The sequence below is a fragment of the Lynx rufus genome, unplaced genomic scaffold (assembly GCF_022079265.1).
Source record: "Lynx rufus isolate CCGP_SWC_20201006 ecotype Redwood Valley unplaced genomic scaffold, mLynRuf1.p SCAF_3, whole genome shotgun sequence".
NCBI classification, from domain to species: Eukaryota; Metazoa; Chordata; class Mammalia; order Carnivora; family Felidae; genus Lynx; species Lynx rufus.
The window spans coordinates 141,049,232-141,071,277 of record NW_025814845.1 but is presented as its reverse complement, the minus strand read 5'-3'; the positions used below and the strand labels follow the sequence as shown (position 1 = coordinate 141,071,277).

Sequence of the window (22,046 nt, the reverse complement as noted above, 5' to 3'; positions counted from 1 at the left end):
TCTCCATTGTACCAGAAAATGAGATGAGAGAGAGGGTGTGGCTCAAAGGCATACCAGAAATCTCACACCAAGAACTTCATTCCTTTGAATACTTTTGCAGTGGTTAGTATATTATGCTGTGGGTTCCTTTCTTCATGTGATCACTGAGCATTTGACAATTTCTGGCAGTAAGGAACAGTTCCAACCAATATCTTAAGCCATACTGTTTTAAAAATAAGCTCCAAGAGAATAATGGCCTTATCTATATTTTCAACCCTGTATTTGCAGAACCAAGGTTAAGACCCAAAAAGTAAATAGGAAATGAGAAACTCATGAGTGCTTGTAGTTTGTTTGTTCGAGTGTGAGAATTCTGTTTTTATTCTACAAACAATTTTACAAAGAAAAATACAAATAATAAAAAAATTACTGGATTTTTTTCTCTATGCTTTTATGAAAGAGTCACAAATACCTCTTTTACCTTTGGAAACCCATGGATAGAAAGCATGGTGATTCATGGACAGAAAGCACAATATGTTCTGATATGAATAGAATAAATTCCAAAAAGGTGTTTAAAATGAGAATTTCTTAAGTCCCAAATCTCCCAATCAGGACTTATTTAATGTAATACTATTTATCCTAAAAATGCTAAATAGGATTTAAAAACTAAATCCTAAATGTGTATGTCTTTATTTTCAATTACCTGTATACCCTGGAGTATAAAAATTAAATAAAAGGTACATATTAAAATAGATTATGTACAACTAGAACATAAAATTAACTGCAGCAGAGAGAGAATTTCATTCATAAATGGTTAAACTACTTTTCAACCCCTGCTATTGAAGGTTAAACCCTTTGGATATCCAGCTTTCTGAAAGTCTCCACAAGTCCAAGTGCATCCTCTTTTTCATGCCAGTTAACTGAGTTATTATTTTACTTTCACTTATAATGAGTGGAAAAGAGCAAATAAAAAAGAAACTGCATTACCAAAATATCTGTTAAAGATTATTTAAGCCTGACAAAGAATAATTGAAAGTAAATTTTTAAATTATGCTTCAAAACACTGACATTGTATCTGATGCTATTTAGGACATGGAGTGTTAGCAGGGCCTGAAGTTTATCCAGAGAAACCCAAATTTTGATAGATTGTACCTTGGATGCAAACCCATTTCCATTATTTCTCTATACCTGTGTCCATCCAGCGCCCCCCACCATCTCCCATTTCAGCATATTTGCAATTGTAAAAATTGCCTTAAGAGAAGCAAAAGACAGAGTACCTGTATAAATCACATGATGGTTATTCTTTCTCTGGACATGTATTACTTATAAAATCACCATGGTTCCACAAAGATACGGAGCATTAATGAAATTCTTCCTTATTATGTGTTAAATTTTACTTTTGTTAAAATTTTACTTTTTGTAAAATTTCTTTGAATGGGAATGAATTTTATTTCTTTATTAATAGGATATTATTATTCAATAATACATTCATAATGACAACCTATTTATTAAGAAACAGTTTGAAGAATGGTAAATATATCTAACATAATTACAAAAATAAGTGCCATTGAATAATGCCTAATCGTACTAGATGCTTCTCACAACTGTCCTGAAGGTAGGTATTACTATCCCCATTTTACTTTGAAATTAATTACCCAAGATGAATTTAAAGCCTTAACGTCTGACTGTTGAGTGGGTGCTCTAACAGGAACCAACTATTATTTTCCTTTATTTTGCTTGCTGCTGATGGTGACTTTCAGATTTCGCTAATCATTTTCTGCCTTTGCCTTTAGGATTTGATACCAGTATTTTGCCGATCTGCAAGGATTCGCTTGGCTGGATGTTTAATAGACTTGATACAAACTATGACCTGCTACTGGATCAGTCAGAGCTCGGAAGCATTTACCTTGATAAGAATGAACAGTGTACCAAGGCGTTCTTCAATTCTTGTGACACATACAAGGACAGTTTGATATCGAACAATGAATGGTGCTACTGCTTCCAGAGACAGCAAGGTAAAAGATGAGACACATACTGATGCAGATAGTTGACCTGCATGTCAAATTTTATCTATTTCTTCATGATTAAAAAAAAAAAAAGTACATCTTATCCCATTCATTTTAGTAGATATTTTTCTCATTAGAGTGCTTAATAAAAGAGCAAATAAGCAGCATGTTAAACAATAATACTTGGCTAGGGATACAAAACATGCTAAACAAGATGAAAAATAGTAATTAGTATTTTATATTAATGCACTTCATTATAGTTTCCATTATGAACCACCAAGAAGCACAGAGAGATAGGAGAACATAGATATTAAAAGCAATCATTAAAATTAATTTGCTATCTGCTTTGCCCACGGTGTAAAATAAATGGGTTTTTTATCACTATACTGTGGAGTTTTAATGTTCTATTTTGTGATCTTATTAAATGTGCCGAATGAACCACTGCATTCACCATAAAGTTATTTTTTACTCGTTTGATTTTAAAATGTCTTGGCCTTTCAAACTTTTAAAACTAACTTAGCTTCGTACAAATTCACTAGCAAAGAAAGTGTCTCTTGATTCTCTGGAAGAGGCGAGTTACCTGGGAGAGCTGGTATGATGCTAGTTCCTTAGGCATCCTTCTTTACTGGGAAATGCAATGTAACAGTGAAACCATACTTAGATAATCAATCTAATGGCAATTGAAATTAAGTAGGTAACAAAAAAAGATCCAAAACCTCACTTTATGATAAAGTTTGGGGAAACTAAGGAAACGGTGGTGTGTGTAATTTTGACGCTAATTTTATTTTTATTATTTTATTTTATTTAAATCCAAGTTAGTTTATATATAGTGTAATAATGGAGTAATTCAGGAGTAGAATTTGGTGATTCATCACTTACCTAGAACACCCAGTGTTCATCTCAACAAGTGCCCTCCTTTGTACCCATCATCCATTTAAACCATCCCCCCCACTCAACACCCCTCCAGCAACCCTCAATTTGTTCTCTGTATTTAAGAGTCTCTTACGGTTTGCCTCCCTCTCTGTTTTTTTTCTTATTTTTCCATCCTTTCTCCTATGTTCATCTGTTTTGTTTTTTAAATTCCACATATGAGTGAAATCATTTGATACTGGTCCTTCTCTGACTGATTTATTTCACTTAGCGTAATACATTCTAGATCCATCCACGTTTCAGATGTCAAGATTTTATTCTTTTTGATACCTGAGTAATATTCCATTGTATACATTTACCACATCATCTTTCTCCATTCATCAGTTGATGGACATTTGGGCTCTTTCCATATTTTGGCTATTGTTGATAGTGCTACTATAAACATTGGGGTGCACATGCCCCTTTGGATCAGCATTTTTGTATCCTTTGGATAAATACCTAGTAGTGTAATTACTGGAACATGGGATAGCTCCATTTTTATTTTTTTTGAGGAACCTCCATTCTGTTTTCCAGAGTGGCTGCACCAGTTTGCATTCCCACTGACAGTGCAAAAGTGTTCTCTCCACATCGTCGCCAACATCTGTGATTTCCTGAGTTGTGAATTTTAGGCATTCTGACTGGTTGATCCTAATTTTAAAAAACAAACAGGAAATTAGTCTAATGTGATACACCTGCTATTGTCACCTTATTTTAATTCTTGGCAGCTAAGAGAATGTACAATCTACTTAAAGGTGTATTAGTTTTACTCAACTTTTCATATGAAACACTAATACCTTATGTAGGGACTTCTACTACCTCAAATACTTTTTAATGTATTAGTAATAGTTTAGTAAATAGGGATGAAATGATTACCCACAAATTGATTAGTAGTGAGTCAACAGCAGGAATTTTAGAGTAGTTTATTTATAAATCACTTTAAACAAAACAGATTTTCTTTATTAAAATATTCTAAACCTTACACCCACACACATGTACTCTGTTGATTTTATTACTGTATTTCTGCTTTCTAGGTAATTGCACACTTCTAAAAAGCTACATGATAGTTTTAATGACTAGTATACATTTAAAGCATTTAAAGAATAGAAAAATCAATGCTCGTAATCCACCATAAAAAGAGATCTGGTCTTTTCTATGATCTTATTTTAGTTAAAATTTTTAGTGTTATGATAGCATGTTTGCGAAAAAAAATTATGAAAAACTCAGTGTTTCTTCTATAGAAATAAATAGTTTCATATTAAAACATTTGTGGATTTTGCAGTAATATTTGTAGAACTGAAAGGTTCCCAAAGAAAAATTTTGCTTTAAATACTTTTCATCTATTAAGCAGTATTCAGCCAAAGTGTTAAAATCTTTATAGTCACATGAAGATTTTCTCTGAGATTATTTAATACATGGTAGATATAATTTAATAAATGGTACCTGAATGGGTGAAAGGATTTATACATCTTCCCCAAAGCTTAGGAGAGTTGGCTAATTATTTTTATTACCTTAATATGCTAGAAAATGTTAGGAAAAGCTCTATCAGGGTAACTGACACTAAGAATAACAATAAGAATTAGTTTATTAAGTAATCTAATGAAAAAGAATAAGCATTTATTTAAAAGCATGCTTTCAAATGTTTCACCTTATAAAAGAATGTATTTTTCTCACTATTCAATAAAACAACAAATTATTATTTACTGTAATTAAAGTAATATGTAATATATTTGGCTATATATTAGAGTAATATATAAAATATATAATATATAAATAAGATATATATATATATATACATGTAGTATACCCATGTTAAAGACCAGACAGAATTGCCTTACAAATAATAGGAGAAATACTTCAGAATTAAATATGTGTAGATGAACAGCTGAATCTTGTACAGTGTACTCGTGAAATCTTAAATTGCTCCCTTATACAAAGTTTGTGGGACTGGTACTCATATTTATTCAGTGAGGTCACTAATCGAGAGAATCAAATGTACATGGATTTTCAGGCAATGTCATAGCAAACATATACAAATATTATTTTTACTTTGCAATAACTAGTCCATAGTAATTAGAAAAAAATGCCTTCAATATGATATTGAAACTTCAGCTCAAAAATTTCCTCTGGCTTCTATTATATTTAGAAGGAGTAAAATTTTAAATGTCCATTCTATAAGCCTATGTTGCATAACTTGATACATTACTCAGTGTTCATCATAAGTGTACTCTTAATCCCCTTGACCTATTTTTCTCATCACCCCCTCCCTCCCCCAGAATGCCCCTACCCTCTGGTAACCATCAGTTTGTTGTCTATAGTTAAGAGTCTGTTTCTTGTATAGTCTCTCTCTCTCTCTTTGAAAAAAATTACTTTTTCTTCACATAAGATTTCCCAAGGAAAAAGACTTGTTTGGCTTATATATATTAAACTATAAAATATATATTGGGGTGCCTGGTGGCTCATTCAATTAAGCGTCTGACTTTGGCTCAGGTCATGATCTCACAATTCTGTGCTGACAGCTCAGAGCCTGGAACCTGCTTAGGATTCTGTGTCTCCCTCTCTCTCTGCCCCTCCCCTGCTCTCACTTGTGCTCTCTCTCTCTCTCTCTCTCAAAAATAATAAATAAACATTTAAAAATTAAATATATATATTAATCACTTTGTCTCATTTCCTCACTACACTTTGTTACTTACATGAAAATTTAATAACTGAATATTGTCAAATTCATATAATATTTTTAAATTATTTGAATTAATTATACCCTGCCTTTTCCCTAAAATGTTGTAGTATGGGAAAGTAGGTACTAGTTTCTATTGGTTTTCTGCTTCAATAATTTAAGATGCCTTTTTATATAGAAGGTTTTTAGAATATGAGCATAAAATACGTTGAACTATTTGAATATTATAAATTAGAAAACATTTATTATATAAAATATATGTCATAATATATAAAAATATAAGCCAAGCTATATTGTGTCCATTTAGAATTTTATATTTATCTGAAAATGTTTTCCTTTAAGTGGTTGAGTTCGAAAAGAAAGGCAATTCTTTATTTCTAAATTTGCTTAATTTTTAAAAGATGGCTTATCAGAAATTATTTTGTAATATGTCCTGTTTCCACACTGCATATATACTTGAAGTATCTGGATAGAACTAAAAAGACCAAAGCCTGTCAGCATTATTCAGTATCAAAACTTATAATAGTGTGTCTGATATAAGCTGAAAGAGCATTGACTTTTTTTAGAGATTACTTTTTTAATGCAAAGCTATTTCTCTATATCTTATAGCCTGTTTTAAATAAAGGGAAAACATAATCAGTTAATTGTTTTGACACCAGTCCCTCAGGCGGATTTATATTGATGAGTTGATTGACCGTTTAAAAGTAAACGATAAGAACCATTTTCCATCATATAAGTATTTCATATCATTTTCTGCATTTTTCTATACAATTTGGTCTGTCTGCGAAAAATCAAGATAATCTAATACCAATAATTAGGAAAGCCTTTCTCTCTCCATCTCTTTCCCCCTGCCTCTGTTTCTCCCTCCAAGTATGCATATAGATGCACATACATGTATCGTATAGGTACGTACTCCATAAAAAAGAAATAATACATCATATGTGTCTTTTAGAGCCATGTAAAGACCAGATGAGGTTTGATATCATAGAAATTATTCTTTTTTTTTATTTAACTATAATCCTTGAAGTAACACTTTTAATGTCATTGCAGACCCACCTTGCCAGACGGAGCTCAGCAATATTCAGAAGCGGCAAGGGGTAAAGAAGCTCCTAGGTGAGTAATAGATCATTCTTCTGAAGCCTTTATTGCTTACATAAATAACCCCAGGGAAACAGCAACATAAAATCAATATTAATCCAACAAAGATAGACGACACTAAATTTCAGTAACAAAATTTATGAAGTTTTTGAAAGCCATTAAACTTACTTTTATTATCTTACCTATTGAAAGATATTATGTCTGTTTTATTACCCTAATATAATGTTCATTTTGAAAGTTATTAAGTGAAAAAAGAGATTTAAACAATGCTAAAGTCAAAGCATCAGCAGAAACTTTCATTCTAATTCTGTGGCTAACAATTCAAGAATAATGGTGCACACATGCATATAATAATCTAATACATATAAAATAATCTAATATATTTATATATTCTAATATATCTATAATAATTTATACATAATATTTATATGATCTATATATATTCTAATATGCCTACAATAATCTAATATCTAATATATGATATATAATATGTAATATATTATATATGTAATAATATCTATAATAATCTAACATGTATAAAGTAATATGAGAGAGAGATGGGTGAAAGCATGCCGTAGTACCTCAAAGAAACTTGAATAAACTTTCTAGTGTTTTTCATCACCACTTTTTACTAACTTACTTTTAGCAAGTAAATATATGTATTAGATAGATGATAGATAGATAGATAACAAAATTCACCGACAGTCTTGAAACATTAGAGTGCTTGACTATCAAGAAATTACTAAACTATTATGTGTGATTATTTTGTTTATACTTCTAGACATAAAATTTTAAAATAAACTCTTTTGAATAATTTTAAAGAAATTTTACAAAGATTAGTACATAGTTTACATATGGCCTTTACTCGACCTCCCCCAGAGTTACCATCTTATTATGTACCAAATAACCATTGTCTGTTTGTCAATTCTAAGAAATTAACATTGCTATAATTCTATTAGTTAAAACTTAGACTTTATTTGGATTTTACCAGTTTTTCCACTGATGTCCTTTTTCTGTTTTAGGATCCAATGCAGAATACCACATATGCAATGTTTTTTGTTTTGTCTTTTCCATGTATATTAATGCTCTTGAGTATTTAATAGAACACAATTTTTAATATTTTTGAATCTCATTGATTTATTATGTCACGCTATCTTCGTAATTATAATATGGCATGTTTAAATGAGTTTTTTATAAATTACTTGAAAATCCATACTTCAAAATGAAAAGGCTATTTTTTTGTAATAAAGCACTTTCAGATATAAAGAATTACTAATGATAAGACTACAATGTGTTATGTTTCTTTTGGCTCTGTTAAAAAATGCATACTACACCACAGCTCAAAAATGAAATAATACAGTCATACATAGGTTTCTTTGTTTCCACAAAACAAAGTTTGTCCATGTACAATGGAAAAAGCCATTGAAATTCAACTGAAAAATATTTTAGACTTACCAAAATTCAGAATTTGATTATTTGCATTTAAAAAAAATGAAAACATATTTAGTGCCTTTGGAAGGAGTAACTTTTATTCTTTTTACATAATAAAAATGGAAATCATTATTAGAGAATGAATGCCCTAAATAGTTCTTTTTTCTGGAAGTATAACGGTACTTACCTGAAAAGTTATCAGTTGTTATATAGAGATAGTGCACCATACTGACATTAAAGATAAATTAATGGTTACACTAACTCTACATCATAACACTTTCATGCCAAAGATGTCAAGTTATGATAGCTTTTCAAAAGATGGAGCTAAGAATGTGAAAAAAGTGTTCTAATTTTTGCTGGTCTTAAATCTACAGACGCGTTTTCAAGTTTTCTATATTGGTAATAATCTGTCTACTTCACTGATAGTCTCATACTCCAAATCTTTCAAATGAATTACAATTTTAAAATTAAACTATTTATTGATCAGAATTTTGAAACTTTATTTAAAGAGGTAATATTATGATCCCATATGGTTACAAGACTAAGTAAATTGAAAGAATTTCATGTTCTATTGATTTATTCAGCAGTTGCTTTTTTTTTCTCTCTCTCTCTCTCACTAGATAACTAGAGTATGTCTGGTCACTGAGAGAATAGAATAGTCAGGGAAGACAAGAAAATTTTCTATTTCCTAAGCCTTACTTTGTTGTGTTGGCATAAACATTTAAGAAAGTGAATTCACTTCTAAGTTATCAATTAAACATTTATCATTAGCCATGTGCCAGGTACTAGGTTAGATATTATAGATGTGAAAATAAATGTCTGTCTTTCCCACTTGATTAAGAGTTGTTAATATAATACTCAAAACAAAGAGAATGCAAAATTCCCAATAGAGAGGATATCACATTATAGTGGTGAAAGCACGTAATAATAAACTACACACACACACACACACACACACACACCACGTTATAAGAAGCATATGAGAAATCTTCCAGTTTAAGAGAGGGGTGCATATTAGGGGTCACATTTAAGTCAAGTATTAAAATGTAAGAGGGAGGGACGGAAGGAGGGAGGGATTCCAGATGAGAAACAGGTAAATACAGAGATGAAGCAGTAGTGAATTTGGGCAAAACAGTTTGATGTGGAAAAAGCTTGGAATATATGAAGGAAAATTTGGGGGAAAGAAAATAGAAAGTAGGCAGTGATGATGGTAGGGGGTCTGGTGTGCCATTCTAAGTGGTCTGGATGATGTAATACACACGGCATTACCCAGGTTCTGATTCTGTATTACACCTCTGAGAACAGAGTACCCTTTGCAGAATGAGAAGGAGTAATAATAAATTTGCTTAACAAAAGAAACATAAAGTAGTTCATTATGTAAATAGCCTGCCCCATGACAGCAGTAACCTTACCTGTTTTGTTCTACATATATCACTAGTTCACAGCCTGGAGGGGGAACTCCATGTGTGTATATCTTGAGTGAATTAATGCCTAGGTGCTGACCATCAAATAGAAACACAACTTATTTATAATTGTGTGTGTGTGTGTGTGTGTGTGTGTGTGTGTCACAGGACAGTACATCCCCCTCTGTGATGAAGATGGTTACTACAAGCCAGCACAGTGCCATGGCAGTGTTGGACAGTGCTGGTGTGTTGACAGATATGGAAATGAAGTAATGGGATCCAGAACAAATGGTGTTGCAGATTGTGGTAAGAATAAGGATTACTTATTTAATAATTTCTCAAGCACAAGATGAGTTCTTAAGAATCTCATTAATTTGCCCAAGCATTTAAGGAGGACATACTCTATGCAAAAAATGTAGAATATATTGGGGAGGGAGGGGTGACAAAAAGGGTCACTCCTAGCATATGAAAACCTTGTGTAAATAATAAATAGAATGCATTACTTAAGTATTTGAAGGGAGAAGAATTAAAAGGTGAGTTCCTTTTACTACTTCATATACAGAAATGTTAAATACCTCCTGTTTTCCTCTCAAGTACAGCATATTCTTGTCATCCACTCTATTCCAAGTTGGCTAACTCCAGTGTGTGCCTTGTCCCCATATGGAACCCTTTTGTCTGCATACCTTTGGAGAAATTGACCTAGGGAGTATGTGGGCTCATTCACAAAAGAAAAGCTAACATTTTTGAAGGAAAGGTCCACAAATTGCAGCTATATGAGCATATATCCTTATATTTGGGTAGGAAAAATATAGTTTAAATGTTTGAAAGGTAATTATAATTAATATATATATATATAATTATATATATAATTAATATTCTAATTCTTTTCATGGAGGTGACTTTTTTCTGTGTAAATCTAAAAATAATATTAGAGTTAAGTTGCACATCATGCACATGTATTTTAAAGTTTTAAATGTGGTATCTTTTTGCTTCATAAATTTTTTTTTGAATGCAAGTTTCAAATGAGTATTTTTGTTTGTATGATGAGTTTTCATTACAAAACTCACTTAGCTATACACACACACACACACACACACACAAACACAACATGCACACTCCCATGTTCATGCACACATATATACTAGGAATTAATGGATTGTGTCTCAATATGCATGGCCAAAAATGAAAATAAAGTACTTGGTCAATCTTGTATTTTAGATAATGTCTAGTTGTCTCTTTTAAGTGGTATTTATTTATTTTCTTTCCAGATTTATTTAAATTCAAATTACTTTAGTTTCAGGAGTAGAATTTAGTGATTCATCACTTACATATAACATTCTTCCCAACAACTGCACTCCCTAATGCCCATCACCCATTTAGCCCATCTCTCTCATCCACCTCCCCTCCAACAACCCTGTTTGTTCTCTCTAGCTAAGAGTTTCTTATGGATTGCCTCCCTCTCTGTTTTTATCTTATTTTATCTTTCTTTCCCTTCCCCGATGTTCCTCTGTTTTGATTCTTAAATGCCATATATGAGTGAAATCATATGGTACTTGTCCTTCTCTGACGGGTTTATTTTGCTTTGCATAATACATTCTGGTTCCATCCACGACACTGCAAATGGCAAGATTTCATTCTTTTTGGTAGCTGAGTAATATTCCATTGTATGTACATACACATACATATATATGCACATACATATACATATACACATATATGCCACTTCTTTATCCATTCGTCAGTCAATGGACATTTGAGCTCTTCCCGTAACTTGGTTATTGTTGATAACGCTGCTACTTTATGCAATTTTTAAACTGATAGACCGTGATCATTTAAAAAATATAAATGGTAAACTATATAAAGGTAATGACATCTAGTGCTTAAGTGCCTCTTCTGCATGCATTTATCCCATAATATTTTTAATAGCTTGGTTTTAGTTTTCTAGCCAACATTATTAGAATTAAGTGAGATAAAGTAGTATTAAGTAGATGCCTAACATACCTTTAACATGTAAAGAGCATATCTTTGTAATATGTAGTTTAAAATGGCTGCTGTTGGGGCGCCTGGGTGGCGCAGTCGGTTAAGCGTCCGACTTCAGCCAGGTCACGATCTCGCGGTCCGGGAGTTCGAGCCCCGCGTCGGGCTCTGGGCTGATGGCTCAGAGCCTGGAGCCTGCTTCCGATTCTGTGTCTCCCTCTCTCTCTGTCTCTCTGTCTCTCTCTGTCCCAAAAATAAATAAATGTTGAAAAAATAAATAAATAAATAAAATGGCTGCATTATTAATTACACCAATTATCAGTGATGCCAATTATCAGTGATGAAAATAAAAATTATATGGGGATGAAGTCAATGAGTGAACAAAGAAACTGTTTTGAGAACATGACTTCTGAGTTTTCTTAGCATCTTGAAATTATTAACAAGAGACATTGTGTAGGAGGATAGAAATAACATTATCTTCACATAAGATATGAATTTTAATGTGTTGTATTATAAAATCAATTTATAAACAATGGATTACATTAATAAGATTTGTTTTAATTAGCTACCTCAAAATTTTAAGACTAAAATATTTAAAAAGGTAGAAAATAAATGCACACTAACATAGGGTTGAAAAATAAACATTATGAGATATATGTACAATTTGGCCTCTATAAATAGTAATGAATAAGTCCAAATATTTTTTAAAGTACTGACTACTTATGTTAGTTTTCTGTTGCTATTGTAACAAATTTCCATGAATTTATTTTTTAACATTTATTTATTTTGAGAGACAAAGAGAGACAGAGCATGAGCGGGGGAGGGTCAGAAAGAGAGGGAGACACAGAATCTGATGGAGGCTCCAGGATCCAAGCTGTCAGCACGGAGCCCGATGTAGGGCTCACACCCATGACCATGAGCTCATGACCTAAGCTGAAGTAGTACGCTTAACCAACCGAGCCACCCAGGTGCCCCAACAAATTTCCATAAATTTAGTGGCTTAAACTACACAAATGTATTATCTTAACAGTTTTGTGTGTCCAAAGTCCAACATGGGCCTTCTTGAACTAAACATCTGAGGGTCATCAGTGCTGCATACCTTCTAGAGGATCTAGGGGACAATCTGTTTCCTTGCCTTTTTCATCTTCTGTAGTCTGCTCATATTTTTTAGCTCATGGACCCTTTCCTCCGAGTTCAAAGCTAGCAACGTTGCATCTCTCTTACTGTTCTCCCTAGTCACAACTCCCTCCGACTCAATATGGAAAGGTTCTTTGATTTTAAGGATGCGGGCGATCATCTGAGCCTATCTGAATAATCCAGGATAATCTCCCCATCTCCAGGTCCTTAACTTAATCAGATCTGCAAAGTCGCTTTTTTTTTTTACCATTTAAAGTCACATTCACAGGTTTTAGCGATTAGGAAGTGAAGGCCTTAAAGGAGCAATTATTTTGCCTACCACACTAATTGGAGAAATTTAAAATTCTTTGTAAAATTCAAAGTTTGACATGAGCCTCTATAAAAACTGGGCTGAGATCAATATTACTGAACTGGAAACCTTGCATATCAGATCTCCTTACTGATTCAGCTTTTTAGGACACAAATTTCAACAAATGATAGAGAGTGGATTTTTCCTTGCCTTTGTTAAATAAGTTAAAGGCCAAAGTAAAATTGTACTAATTTGCTTAATTTTCATCAGAATTTTATGTATCTCAGGAAATTATCCCATTACTCAATCAAATGACATTAATAATAATGTTTACTTTTTTCCCTAAGCTATTGATTTTGAGATCTCTGGAGATTTTGCAAGTGGAGATTTCCATGAATGGACTGATGATGAAGATGATGAAGATGATATTATGAATGATGAAGATGAAATTGAAGATGATGATGAAGACGAAGGGGATGACGATGATGATGGTGATGACCATGATGGGTACATCTGATTAACGAGAGCTGAGACCTATAAATTCTACATTTCTATTATTTACAAAGTGATAACCTATTGAGAATTATCTTCTTGCCCTAAAACAAAAGGATTCTAAAACTCACATATATTTTGTATAATTATTTCAAATATTGCAGCTAATGTCATAGGACTTTATGTTTAAATAAGAATCATTTATCTTGAGTTTTTATATGCCTTAGAGAAAAAGAAAATGCATATGGAGTCTAGCCAGAGGGGGGAAAAAACATTAGGAAGAGCTACTGATATAAACAAATTTTCATAAGAACCAACTATGTCAATCTCCCACAAGCAAAACAACAACCAGGACTTGAGGTTGTATACGTTATTTTTCTGAGAGATATTCTAAGTTAAATTTACAATAACTTATTAGTGGCTTGGGTCCCAAGTATTTTATAAAACTAAGCATGACCTTAATTGCTATTCCAAGGTAGCATCTTCCTAGATTTACAGTGAGTGAGGGGACACCGACGGGTAAGAAAAACGGTAACAAGTGTAGAGTCCTCCATTGTGTTTTCATTAATAGTGATGTTTTCAATGATGAAATTATTCTGGATATGCTAGGATATTTTACAAAATGGCAAGTACGGAAAACCATGGATTCTGAAAGTTAAAAACTTCGTTGTCCTTTCTAATTTTTATTTTAAGTTGGATAGCATTCTCATGTAGAATTTTTTTATATTCTAAAACAGCATGATTTCTTTACCTTTCCTGATTTCTTTATCTTTCTGACCAGCGATTTAGGGTGCAGAATTTAAAGTAGGAAGACAAAAGGAAAGATTAATTTAAACTACATTTTCACAAAAGGTTTGTCATTTGCCTCAATGTCAAATTTAAAAGTCTTAATTCTTATTTTATTTCTTATTCAGATAAAATTTTGCATTTAATCCTAGAATTATGCCATTTTTATTACTAGTGTCGCAACTTAGAGACCGTATTGTATGGTGCCTTGCAAAATAGAAATAGAAAGGTTTTAGCATGCATACCAATATAGGATATTAGGCAATATATAAGCACACCTAATTAACAAATTAATACCAGTAAAGGTACTGCTGCTGGAATGAAGAAAATGGAAAATGTTTCTTTCTTTTTTTCTATTGTTACATAATTGCCATGTGGACTTGTTTATGATTATTGTGTAGAGTAGCATTTAAGATTTAACTGTAACAAAAATTACTTTAATTGCTGTATTTAAGTTAGCATGTTAATTAATTGTGTAGACATTTTGGCAAACCATCACTTTTAAGTATATCAGACCTATGGTTTTGTGCCCATAATACAAATGGAAAACCCTATTGAATTTTATGCATTGGTATCATAATTTAAGCAGTGGGTCAACTTTTCTCCCAATATACAATTCATCGAAGGTAAAATTGGTGAATTATTTCCATTTGATTTATACACACTAAAAAAGAAACTTTAATGTTGATTTTATGTAATATTTAAAGTACAATGCATTTTCTTTTTTACTGTTTATGTATAGTTTGCAAAATAAAGAATCTTGTAACCAAATTAAACCGTTTCTGAATGATTTTCTGGGTTATAGAGAGCACGACGGATTCTTAATATTTTCATTGATTTTTTTAAAAATGAACACATCGCAAACTAGCTAGGAAAGTTTCTTGAAAATTTTGAATTTCAAAATCAGAATCCTTGGCATCTTGGATATTCTTTTCCTGCATACATTAACAATTATTTTATTTGTTGATTTGTTTTATTTATTTCATTTGTCAGAGAATTCCAAAGTAGATCATTTTTTTTGTTGATGGTGTTATTTTTAAACCCATTTTTGTGATAGCATATTTAAAATACTGAGCTAAATTTCTATAGCAACAGCAATTTTGAAGAGTGATAGATTAATTTTATCTATTTGATACATGTATAGGAATTATAAAATATAAGTTATGGATAGTTATAAGAAGACAAAAAAGATCCCACAAATTCTAAGTAGAGGTTTAATAAATGGACTTAAAGTAACAAAGCAACCAATTCAATAGCAAATATAAAATTGAAAATATTTACATTATTAAACTTATGTAATGTATATGTTTGTATACAATATCTATTTGTATATCTGTGTATAAATATTCTATTTGTGGTGTATATTAGATCTCTTGATCATCACTTAATTCATCTCGTATCTTTTAACTCAATGCAACTATACTTATTTATTTACCCCCAAAATACCAATATTCAGCACTTACTCTAATCCAGGCACAATTTTAGGCACTATAAATTCACTGGTGAACAAAATAATTATGAAATTAATATTCTACTGTGGAAAATAGGCAATACATTTATTCCTAGCCTATAACATAATGTAATTGCATTGAGAAGTAGAAAAAAATCAAACAAGCTATTTCCTAGACTTCATTTGGATTAAAAATGATGTATTTTAAAAACTTAAGAAGAGTTTGATACAAAATCAAAATTTTAAGGAAGCATTTTTTGTTAAAGAGAATCAAATTACCTTAACATTTTGTGGTTTTGTATATTATAGGTAGCACATGTGCAAGTTAAAAATTACAAGAGAGTCAGAATCATGATAAACTAATATTTAAAGTTACTAGAAGAAAAGAGTAGAAACATACAAATAACATATCAAAAATTCTGGCTTGTCAAAAATCTAATGTGGAAATTCATAAATACATTTTGCTGTGCATATCTACAATGGAAATTTGGATATGTTACATAACACTATCAGGGAAACAAGCCAAATTAAAAACAATAGAAAACATTTTAATATTAATCAAAAGAACATGTAAAGCAAACCTTGTGTTTCTGCTAATCTTTTAATAAAATCAATCAGGCCCAAATATCAAAATCATTAGAATTTTCTGATTAATTGATGAAATAGTGAGTTATTTGTTTTCTGTATAAATATTTACATATTTTCATTTTATCTGAAGCTCAAAAGAATATAAAAAGTAACTCAATATAAACATTGATTCGTATAGCCTGTTCATAGTTTATTTAGAGTGGACTTAGAAATTTTATAAAAAGCATTTGTTTTGAAATAAATATTTTGATGACCTGTTTTGTATACCATGAATGATACTGTGGCTGTATGCAGTGGGTAATTCAGGGCCCCATGCTTAAGCCATTTGTGAGACCCCTAATAAATACCTGGGGAAGAAGTGGAGAAAGAAAACAAACAAACAGAATCATCATCATTAATGCATTTGTTTTGTCTGATACACAAAAGTACCTGCATGCACACACATACACACGCACAATTAACAACATTTTTGTCTTTGATTTAAGAAGACCTAGCAATAGCTAAGTCAATTCACATTTATTTCTCTTCTTGCTTGTTCATGATGAAGGAAATATACTGCATCATATTATATTTCTCAGATGAAATAAGAAAATACTAAAATCTATAACCTACCATGGTACAAATATATAAATAATAATATGAGCCTCCTGCAGTTTATTTTATTTAATGTTATAGCTGATATTGAGGTTAATATAATGGAAAAAACATTTTCATTCATACTGGTATGCATTTTGATATGAAATAATATCAACTTTTTACTTCTGTTTTAAAATATTTCATAAATTATTACTTGAATTTAGCAAACTTTTATCAATGATTGAATCAAAAAACACTTCCAAAAAGAAAATTTTAGCGTTAGCTGTAAACAATATTGTAAACAATATGTCATCTCTCCTGGGGCAAGGCAATTTGGAATAGTCTTTTTGAATAATCCCTATTTTCTCTCCTCAAATGTATATGAATTTCTGCATCTTTGTGTTACCTAAGGCCCGTTTTCCCTATTTGCCTCATGCCTCAGTAAAAAACTAACAAGTAAAGAATATAAATCAATACATCATGAAACATAATTTAAAATGACAAAAAGAAAAACTGTAGGTGACAAACATAAAAATTTCATCAACCTGTATATCTCATCATACCCATATTCAACTCTTCAGACATCCTTGAGAAATTTATTTTAATATATTTTTAAATGATGAATCACCCTCTAAATCTTTAAACACATAAATACACACATACACAAACCTGGGTTTGAAATCTATGTCTCACATTTCTTGTCGGTCAAATGTGGTTTAGTGTTGTTGATGCAAGAAAAATGGCATGAACGTCATATGAAAAATTCATTTAAAGCAGGAGCATCCTGTCTGTCGTATAGTAAGTGCCCATTCAAAGTTAATATTTTTCTGTCAAGTTCTAAACTGGGAGAGCACTAGACCTACTGAAGTTTTCAAAATACATTGACAGAATTAGCTTATCTTTTTAAAGCTTTTTCCACATCCATTTAAACAAATGATCCAGTTTATAATATTTTCATATTACTAAATACAGGTATAAATAGTGCTTACATCATAAGGTCGTTGTAAGCATTAAGATCAATTCACGCATGTATACCTGGGGCACAGTAAACACCAAATAATTGCAATTATTATTATTACTATAGGGGCATGGCAGAGCAAAAACACACTAAAAATTAAAAAAAAAAATTCCAAGCCCAAATATCTGAGCTAGTTGGCTCTCCTAAGTATTTCTTCATTTTCAAGTAGGTATTTTTAAGAGTAATATTGCCTAGTATATGTGTACAGGTACTGCACGTACCATATATTAAACGCCAAATGCATTAAATCCATACAGTAAGCTAGGAGAAGGGCACTATATTTTTATATTAGAGGTGAAGAAAGATATAGAAATCACTAGTACTCACCATACCCTGTGTACATGAGGCGTCTTCCCTTTTCTTTTTCTTTGCAGTCAAGTTGGAACCATGTGACCAGTTCCGGCAAACTGACAGTGACCCACAGTAACGTGTGATGCTTAACAGGACAGGTGTCATCTATTTTATAGGCAGTTGAGATGACACAGTGATGGAGCTATAACTTCCGCCTACGTTTCCCATTTTCCCTGGCCATTTCTCCACGTCATTCCACATTTCAATCTGCAACAATTATCCAAACTAATGCCATAATATTATGCAAAATATAACGTATTTTAAAAATATCTCAAATCCCTCTAAAGTAAAGCAGAGCATTGATGAACTAATTCAGTGGATTAATGACATGTATTCGTACAGTATATGGTGGTACAGGAAATGCAGCTTCTATAGAGTCAGGATTCCTGAGCTCTTTCTGGTAGTACTTAGTGACGTTGGGCAAGCTGTTAACTTTGCTGTAACTCAGTTTCTTCTCCTGTGAAATAATAAAAATAACGTTGGAATTTACTTGCTAAAGCTATGATGGAACTTCAGTGAGAATCCTAGTTAAATATCAATCTCCAAAAAATAACTACTATAAATAAAAGAAGAGTATGCAGAATGGTAAAAAGTATGGATCCTACAGCCTATCTGATAGGTCTTGAATCCTGGTTCCACTGCTCACTGGCTGGGTGATGTTAGGCAAGTTATTTAACATCTGTGGCTCAGTTTTCTCATCAGTGAAATAGGTATGATATTAATTCTCACTTCAAAGGGTTTCGAAGGAGGGTTACATGCTTTAACATTTTTAAAGCATTTAGAACAGTATTTGGCACTTAGCACTAAATAATAGTCACTCTTAAGAGGAGAAGGAAGAAAAGTAAAATCGATATACTAGTTTCTTTTTTTTTGATCCATCACATGTTTGTTTCAAGATGGAAATACAGACATAATTGTTTTTGTGTTTTCTTTTAGGAAGCGTCTAGTCCAGAAAAATTAGGTGACCTCTGAACATGACCCAGGACATCAATATGGAAACTAAATCATGAATTTGGGTATCAGTTTAGCGCAGTCTAATAGTAACTTCTTTTGTAATTTCATCATGCTCATTCTTAAAATGTACTTTCTATTTAAGGACTAACCTTTTCAAAACATTCATTATCCAGAGTTTAAGATGTCCTATCCAAAAGAGTGGTTATTTACAGAACCATTTCAATATCGTGTTCCCTTAATTTTTAATCTGTTTAATTGAGATATTAAATATTGCCAAATTTCGTGTTTTTTAAGTCCCTCTGGGGTAATATTTAGAAACTCCAGAGTTGAAAGAGAAGCAGTAATTAGATGCTATAAATCTGTTATAGGGTTTAACAGCAGTTGCAGCAAGGTGCCATTTTGAATTTATTAGACATAAAAGCCAAAATTTGTGAACAGCATTATGTATACTTTTAAAAACTTTAGTGTTTGGGGAGGAAAAAGTAGAGATGGAACCATGAGAAACATGAATGGGGCAATTTGACATAGCTTCAGAAAGAGTATGAATCTGAGACATGAATCATTTACATTTGCCCCATATTTGCAAACTCTCATTTTTCATGTACATAGATATCAGCATGAAAATAGGCATTATTGGTAAACTATTTCTTAGTTTATTTGAACCGGATAGCTTTTCCTGATGTGACAGATAAAACTTAAAACATTTTTCTCTTAGGATAATGTGTTCTAGGTGCTCATCATCTCACTGCAAACAACAGATACTTTTTCTGAACTAATTTGACCATTTGGAAAAAGACAGATCAAAATGAGGAGAAAGTGCACTTTACTGTGTGGGGACATTAGCAAAAATAAGATTCAAATCTGGGCCTCACATTCTTATAAAATAAAATGACAGCAAAATAAGTGGTACATATGTTATATCTTGCCAGAATAACACATAATTTTATCTCAGGGTTGGTCCAGTTAGTCATGTGAATTGTGGACTATTGAGAGCACCGATTTATAAATTAAGATGTATATTCATATCAGCTGCATAATTATAGGAGCAGTGAGTGTCAACATCAATCTCAGGTTAGTTTCTAAAGTTTGTGATCATTTGAATAAATGTTTATTTTCATGTCACTGTATGTGTGTCTCTGGTCTAATTGTTTTTAATTGGGGCTTTCTGGAAGGACCACTATTTAAAAAAAAAACCATCCTAGCCTCTTAAAGTGAGGAGGAACAGAAGAGATTTGATAAGGTTAAGCATTTCCTACATTAATTATTATATACGCTTGGAATTTGTGGATTTAGCGTTCAACATTTGAAGCATTCCATGACCATGCAGGCATTTTTAACTTGATTCCTCACGCTCCCAGGCACGTGAGATACATAGCTCTTGATCTGTCATTCACCCAGCATCCAATGACCAAATAGTTTTACAAGAGCTACCTCTTCTTTTCTGAGAAATTCTCATTTATGTTTCGATCCCATTTTATGGAAAAAATTTCAAACCGTAGAGTGTCAAGGAATCTTTGGCAAATATCCCTGAAGAGGGGTGAGTGGGTACCAACCACCTGCCAATAGTTGCTAGATGTGTTTATAATCATCCCGGATAAGAAGTGACTTCACGACTGGTGTTGACTATATTATAACTTATTCTCTAGTTTGATTATGGAACAGTTGTGCCAGCATCTGGCCTAGAATCTTGCAGAAGGAAAACAATTGATACGGCAGTTCAGTTGTATTCTTCCACCGGTGGCTTCAACCTGAGCCTCTTTAATGCCAAGAAAGACGTTGTCATGCCTTATCAGCAAAAACCACCTCACTATGTCCATGTAGTGCCTCAGGCAGGCTAATTTTAGCTCTGGACTTTGATGAAGTTCCTCTCAAAGAGCTGTTTGTTTAAACCATGGTCTAGGATATACTGTAAGGGAAAGCTCTCAATGTGTATAAATATCACAGTCTCTATTTTAATTCTTCCTACTGAAAAAAAAGACAAATAATTAAGTCTAAAATGAAAATTAAACTTTTATAATAGCTGCTGTATTCTATTGCAGTGGTACTCAGTTAAAAATGTAGCATCTCTACTAATCACTTTCAAAGGGCATTCCTAAGGCACTATTTAGGCATGGGTTATTATGGATATTATAATTATATAATAATAATAATGCAATTCTTTTTGACTCTCATTCCTTTGACTCCTGTTTCTGACTTCTGGGAATGAAAATGATACATTAAGAAAGAAAAACACAAGTTAGTTCGTCTTACACAGGTCAGTGCCCAAACAAGAAGAGGTCAATATTAATTGATACGTTTAATCTGGGGTAATTATTATATTGGATTGTCATGCTTCTAATAATCTCTGTGCCCCAATAGCATATATCTTCAAACAAATGATGATTATAAATGGAACTCTACGTGTAGGACACATGCCATTACACAGCAAGTCTTGGTGGGAAGGGATTCAGTGAATACTGACATCTCTTTAAAAGAAAGAGAAAGTAGCTGAGCCCCTGGGGCCAGAGACGAGCAACAAACGGAAGTTCTCAACAGTTATCAAAATAAATAAAATCAGTCATGTGATTAATATGACATGTTAGAGAGCCTTTTTTCTTCTTTTTTCAACTTTAGCCAAAATACGGCCCCAGCCATTAAAAATCTCACTTTTTGCCAGCGTGTTTCACATCAATCATACATCTCTAGCCATATAGTTATTCTGTGACACTAGACACAATTCAAAGTAAATAAAATTGTGACCACTTGTTCTTTAATTGATCACCACCCATTTCTCGCCAATACCACAGGGCAACATGGTGGCTGGTGCAGGTGTGGTTACCAGGTGAAGCCTTGATTTTAGAAGCTTCAGCAGCAATAATAATTCCTTAACTTTTCTTTTCACCAGCAGAGAGGCAAAATGGCTAGAGATTATCCTGTTTCATGGTAGTGTCC

At 32.2% G+C, this 22,046-nt stretch overlaps 1 protein-coding gene across 1 annotated transcript in view; it reads left to right on the top strand.

The window, feature by feature from the left end:
* SPOCK3 (SPARC (osteonectin), cwcv and kazal like domains proteoglycan 3) overlaps positions 1–14,938 on the top strand; it is a 490,206-nt gene extending 475,268 nt beyond the window's left edge. The window contains exons 7-10 of the mRNA XM_047091776.1: positions 1,770–1,991; positions 6,616–6,678; positions 9,666–9,803; positions 13,248–14,938. Of these exons, the coding sequence (XP_046947732.1) occupies positions 1,770–1,991; positions 6,616–6,678; positions 9,666–9,803; positions 13,248–13,417 (593 nt within the window). The 3' untranslated portion in view covers positions 13,418–14,938. The remainder of the gene's footprint in view (positions 1–1,769; positions 1,992–6,615; positions 6,679–9,665; positions 9,804–13,247) is intronic.
* Positions 14,939–22,046: the final 7,108 nt, after the last annotated feature.